General features: G+C 38.3%; 1 protein-coding gene across 1 annotated transcript; it reads right to left on the minus strand.

Annotated features, from left to right (window-relative positions):
- Positions 1-604: 604 nt before the first annotated feature.
- On the minus strand, positions 605-2,810 carry cxcr3.2 (chemokine (C-X-C motif) receptor 3, tandem duplicate 2). Its single transcript, XM_024267852.2, has 3 exons — positions 2,748-2,810; positions 2,082-2,156; positions 605-1,904 (listed from the first exon to the last, which is right to left on the minus strand). The coding sequence occupies exons 2-3, from the start codon at positions 2,115-2,117 to the stop codon at positions 822-824; spliced, it is 1,119 nt and encodes a 372-aa protein (XP_024123620.1). The 5' UTR covers positions 2,118-2,156; positions 2,748-2,810; the 3' UTR covers positions 605-821.
- Between the last annotated feature and the right edge of the window lie 3,099 nt (positions 2,811-5,909).

Consider the following 5,909-nt stretch of genomic DNA (forward strand, 5'->3'; position numbering starts at 1 on the left):
TAAAGGAATCCGAGGAATAATTAAAATGTTTCAATATGAGAGTAACCTTGTGTGAATGATACTTTTCTGACCAAATATATGTATGTTAAAGGAGATTTAGTCCAATCCATTTTCTGTATCATTTTTATATTTGGTATTGCATATTGTGTTAATGAAAGAAAGGAAACTGTCAGGAGTAACTATTGTAGCACTTAATGTTTATTTCAAAACAGTTGTCCTTAAACCCCCCCCCAAAAAAAAGAAAAAGAAATGTTTAAATGTCACATGTAAAATCTAAGATAAGTCAAGTCTTTTTTTAAATCACCAAATAAAATGAAAACATTTAAGAAGTGTAAGTAAAAAAAATCAAAAAAGTACAGGGATCAAAAAAAGTTACTGTCAATACATACATATTTACAAACATATTTTACTACAAAAAATTATGTTGGAATGAAATAATGGGGAAATTACACCGTTTTATTACAAAAACAGCACAAAAACACTAAAACAAGAGTTTGATTTAAACTGCTAAGCAAGATTTTTATGAAAACTAAGCTATTTCGCAAAATTTGACCTTTGAACAAAAAGATCAGCACTATGCAATGCAAGTTTTTTTGTGTGTGTGTTTTTTTTTTTTTACATCAGCATTAGGGTGTTGCACTGGATGTTTCACTTGCAACCCTTCAGTATCACCCCCCCCATCTACACCATATACATATATGCAAGTTTTATTTTAATTACACTTTTTCCTATTGAGAACATTTATTACTATTACAATTTACAACTTTTGAAATTTCTCTCCCTTCAGTTCTTTATCATAATTCTTGATCTCCAATCTTTATTCACACCATGACAGAGTATGAAGTGTTTTCACTTTCTGCAGAGCTGAAGGATCCAGTAGTTTTTCGGAGCCTCTTTCCTCTCCATTCGTGTGCCTCCATCCAGCCTCTTTGCCCCAGCAGGTCCTTACACATTCTGAACAGCTCCTTCCTGAACTTTTCCCCGACAAAACCATACAGCAGAGGGTTCAGGGCGCAGTGTGACAGCCCAATGCTTTCTGTGATTACGATCCCAATGTCTAGCACTTTGTTAAACTGGCAACCTCCACGGACAACTTTCAGCCTTTCCAGACTGTCTGCCAACTGGAAGCAGTTGAAGGGAGCCCAGCAGATGACGAACACTGACACTAACGAGAAGATCAGGCTGAGGGACTTGCGCTTTTGCCGTCGAGTGGCATTACACAAAGACCTGAAGATCTGGATGTAGCAGTACAGCATAATTAACAGTGGTAGACCAAAACCCAGGAGTACACTGACTAATTGGAGCCCAACACGCCACTCAACATCATTATCAGTGAACCACATCCGACATAGGAACATAGGTTCGTTTTTCAGACTGGTATCTTCTGCAACCTGTTTAAAAGCAATGTCCACTCCACTTAAACCGAGGCAAACCACCCAAATGACTGCACATGCAAACTGAGCGTGGCAAGTGTGGCGCTTCCATCCTGAGCTGACGGCGTGAACGATGGCCAGGTAACGGTCGAAGCTGATGCAGGCCAGGAAGAGGATTCCACTGTAGCGATTCAAGGAGAACAGGGCGCCGGAGATCTTGCAGAGAGCAACGCCAAAAACCCACTGGTGGGTATACTGCACCGCAAACAGTGGGAGGGTGAAGGCCAGCAGCAGGTCCGAGATGGCCAAGTGAAGGAGGAAGGTGTCCGTCAGAGAGAAGGCGCAGGCCCCAGAATTTCTGTTCTTGTACCGTCTGATCACACACAGCACCAGAACATTGCCCACAACTGCCAGCACAAACACAAGGCTGTATACAATTGGGATGTACTTCTGGGCAAAACCATAAATGTCACTCTGCTGACATGGCGCTCCAACGCTGCTTGATGATGGAGTTTCACTGTAATCGTTGTACTGTAGAATAAGAGAAACCTCAGTTAAAATGTGAAAACAAGAATTATTTAGGACATTTGTTGAATTTATTTAAATGTTTTCTAGAGATATGCCTAATTCCTCCACAATCAAAAAGAATGGGTAAAAACAAATGGCATTTTTATGTTACGTGTAAAAAAAAAAGGTGTTTTCACTTACCTCATAATCCTCTGTGTATGATGTTACTGAACTCATATTTGCAAAAGCCAGTGAAGCAGCGGGACAATCAAAACCCTTCAAGAGTGAAGACAGCACACTTAGCTGTAATGCATCTTTGTCACAATAGTCTGTGCAGGTGTAGTGTGGACTCAGAAAGAAGAAGTCTGTTTAAGGAACTGAAACTTTTTGCACAAATCAGACAATTACAACCAAGGAGTGTGTGGGAATGGATGAGTCTTTAAGGGAACTATGACGCACATTTTTTTACTTTTAGCCGCATATATTTTTGCCAGACAGACATTTTATGACTGATGCACTCTAAGGAAAATCCTGATTTTTTAAAATTGTATTTCAGTTTTCCAAGTGCGCTTAAAATACATCAACGTTTAGCTGAACTGGTAACACATTTGAAACAAAAAACGACTCTCAAGTAGAAAACAGTTACAACTGGAGAAGTGAAAGTGCTTCGTTAGCAATATTTTTTGTCTCCACTATGTCTCCTAACTTTCTTATGCTGTTCCTTGACTTGTTTATGACTTCAGAGTTTTTACTTTTTGAGAAACTCAGTATAAAATGTCACAATCCAAATTAATTTAAACTTTTGAATTTTGGATTTCTAACTAGATTTTAAAGATGCAGTAGAAGACAGAAAAAGTGGACACATACCCCTGCTGATCTTTTGAAGAAAACAGGATGCAAACGAATGAGCAAAAATCAAAGTGTGAAAACTGTTAGCGAAAGATCACATCAGGATATGAAGTAATTTTTACTTCACATCCTTCATTTTTTATGTAAAAAAAAAACTGTTTGGGGCGCAGAAAAACAAAGTGACATGCAGCTTGTGCATGCATTATTATAAGATTTGCACTAAAAAACTGAAAAAGGTCATGTGCATAAATCTCTTTTCTGTAGAAAATATGAACAAATACATGTTAATGTACTGTTGTGGAATTTGAAGACTTAATTCCAGTGTATGCATTTTACACTTAGGCTTCAGTAATACACCTAACCATATCATAAACATTAGTGTGGTTCAATAAACCATTTACAGTATAATCACATTTGAACAGATTACACATCGCACTGTTTAGAATTTCCAGTTCACAACCTGAAAGTTGTCCCTCTGCAGTAACAACATATTATTATCAAAACACACAAAAACCTGGGAATAACGTAAAAACAAACTAACAAAGACTAACATGGGTTCTAAAGGAGTCATTTACTGTATGTCACACTTGAAATACAGCTTTCCATCTAGCCTTGGTCTTACAAAGTCAAGAATTGCAGCTTTCTGCCTCTGCAGATTTCAGTGCAAGGCAGCCTGTTGTGTAAATTCGGAATCCTTCAAATTGATTTTTTGGAACTCAACAATGCTATCTAGAATAAATATAATTGGATCCAATCTCTACCGAATGTTGAAAACTGTCAGCATTTGAATCAAGTGGGAGTCATTTGAAATTAAGATAACAGAGAATGAAGACTATTTTTTCATGAAAAAAATTTAAGTATTTTAATGCCCTGTGATGAACTGGCAATCCGCACAAGGTGTATCAAACCTTTGCCCAACAGTAGCTAGGATAGGCTCCAGCATCTCTATGACCCCAAAAGTGATTAGGCAGGTTCCGAAAATAAATGCACAATAGTTTTTTAATCTTGTTTTTAGGGGGGTAAAACCCTAAAAATTATTTTTAAAATTAGACCAGCTGACATGGCTTTGTAGACCACCCCTAAGCAAAAAGTAGCACATTTAAAGTTTAAGTATACTTGGGTACACCAAATATACTACAGACCATATACATGCAATGTGGTAAGTTTACTAACTGAATACTTCTTCAGACTAAATTGGAACATTTTAAGTTTACAAATAGATAGTATACAGTATAGATAGTATATAAATAGATAGTATTCAGAGTAAACTTTAGGTGTCATGCGCAGTAAAGACTAGTATACTTGTAGGACACTACATGTATCAATTTAAGTATAGACTAAGTATACTTATAGTACACCTAATGTCTAATTTTTAGTATAGACAAAGTATAACTTGTAGTACACTTAAATGGGCTGCATCTTACTGAGGGACCACTGCAAATTCATTAGTTTAGTTTGGCTCTTCTACTGAAACTCGTATTTAAATATGCATTTTTAAAGTGGTGAAGCCTGAGATTTAATTTTTCCAACATGTGTAAGAAGCTTTTGACTTTAGGTTTAAAGAAGTTAAACTGTGCATCAAAAAATCAACCACAAATTGATGGATGAACTCAAAACACACGCATCCCCACAATTCCCTTTTCATAAAAGAAATAGTCATGGTTGCCTTTATCAGGAACTGAACGTTCTTGTGGTTTTGTCTGTTTGGCTGAGACTTCTCCCCTGAGAGTCTTCTGGTAAATTTTTGTTATTGTGTAACATTAATCATCTTTTGTTTCTGTTTGTGTATGTTGTAAGAGAACTGCAAAAAAATACAACTTTCAATTGCTGCTTGAAATGCAAGAATTCCAGAGGTTTAGTCCAACTTGTTCGCTGCTTCAAACTGCTAATGAACGTAACACAATGTTTGTCATTAAATGTTCCAGCTATGCAACTGAATTTCCAAAATGTACACCGTCAAATCGGATAAAAAACAATTAAGATTCAAGATTCAAGATCAACTTTATTTATCCCCGCAGGGAAATTTAGTTGTAGAAGCAGCAATTAATAATAATGAAAAGCACAAAACATTGAACTGCTAAATGATCAATGATTTAAATGATCAATAAGACATGATGAACTTATAAACATATGTACACATAGCTGCAGAGATAAATATAAACACATGTACACACATAGCAGCAGAAGAAAGACTATATACACACGTACAAAAATTAAAAAAAAAAGATTGAGTAAGAAGAGCTTAAGAAAAAGCACCAAGGTGGTTTCCTTTCACCTGTCAGTCACACAAGAGTTATAAAGCCTGATGGAAGGAATGACTTCCTGTACCGCTCCTTAGAGCAGCGGGGCTGCAGGAGTCTGCTGCTGAAGCTGCGTTTCAGTGTGTTCACAGTTGCATAGAGAGGGTGGGAGGGATTGTCCATGATGGTCAGCAGTTTTGCCAACAATCTGTCTCCGGCCACTTCCTCTAAGCTGGCTAGCTTGGAACCAACAACAGAACCAGCCTTTTGGAGGAGTTTGTCCAGTCTGTTGGCATCCTTTGCTTTGATGCCGGCACCCCAACACACTACAGCAAAGAAGATGGTGCTTGCCATGAAAGACTGGAAAAACATGTGGAGCATCCTGTTACAAATGTTGAAGGGCCTGAGTCGCCTCAGGAAGTACAGTCTGCTCATGTCCTTCCTGTGGCTTCTTCAGTGTTTGTGGACCACTCCAGTTTATTGTCCAGATGGACACCCGGGAACTTGTAAGATGTGATGATCTCAACATCTTTTCCACCAATGCAGACTGGGGAGGGTGGGGGCTTACTCCTACTGAAGTCCACCACCAACTCCTTTGTCTTGGCCACATTCAGCTGCAGGTGATTCTCCTCGCACCACCTGACGAAACAGTCCACAAGGTCCCTGTACTCATCTTCCTGTCCGTTCTCCACACACCCAACAATAGCTGTGTCATCCGAGTACTTCTGGAGGTGACAGAACTCAGAGCAGTACTCGAAGTCAGCATTGTAGGTGGTGAAAAGGAAGGGAGACAGCACAGTTCCTTGAGGGACTCCTGTGTTGCGGATCAGGGTGTCAGACACACAGCTCTGCTGTTACGACCATCGTCGTATTGTTTTTTTTTCTTTATTTTTTTATTGTACTGTGTACAATGCAGGAGTTCTTTTGTATGTGTGTAGGT

Source organism: Oryzias melastigma, linkage group LG16, assembly GCF_002922805.2.
Source record: "Oryzias melastigma strain HK-1 linkage group LG16, ASM292280v2, whole genome shotgun sequence".
NCBI lineage: Eukaryota > Metazoa > Chordata > Actinopteri > Beloniformes > Adrianichthyidae > Oryzias > Oryzias melastigma.

Excerpts from the sequence above, each read along its gene's own strand:
- cxcr3.2 (XM_024267852.2), bottom strand. The coding sequence starts at position 2,117 with ATGAGTTCAGTAACATCATACACAGAGGATTATGAG. Across the intron at positions 1,905-2,081 it reads CATACACAGAGGATTATGAG|TACAACGATTACAGTGAAAC; the intron begins GTAAGTGAAAAC and ends CTTATTCTACAG.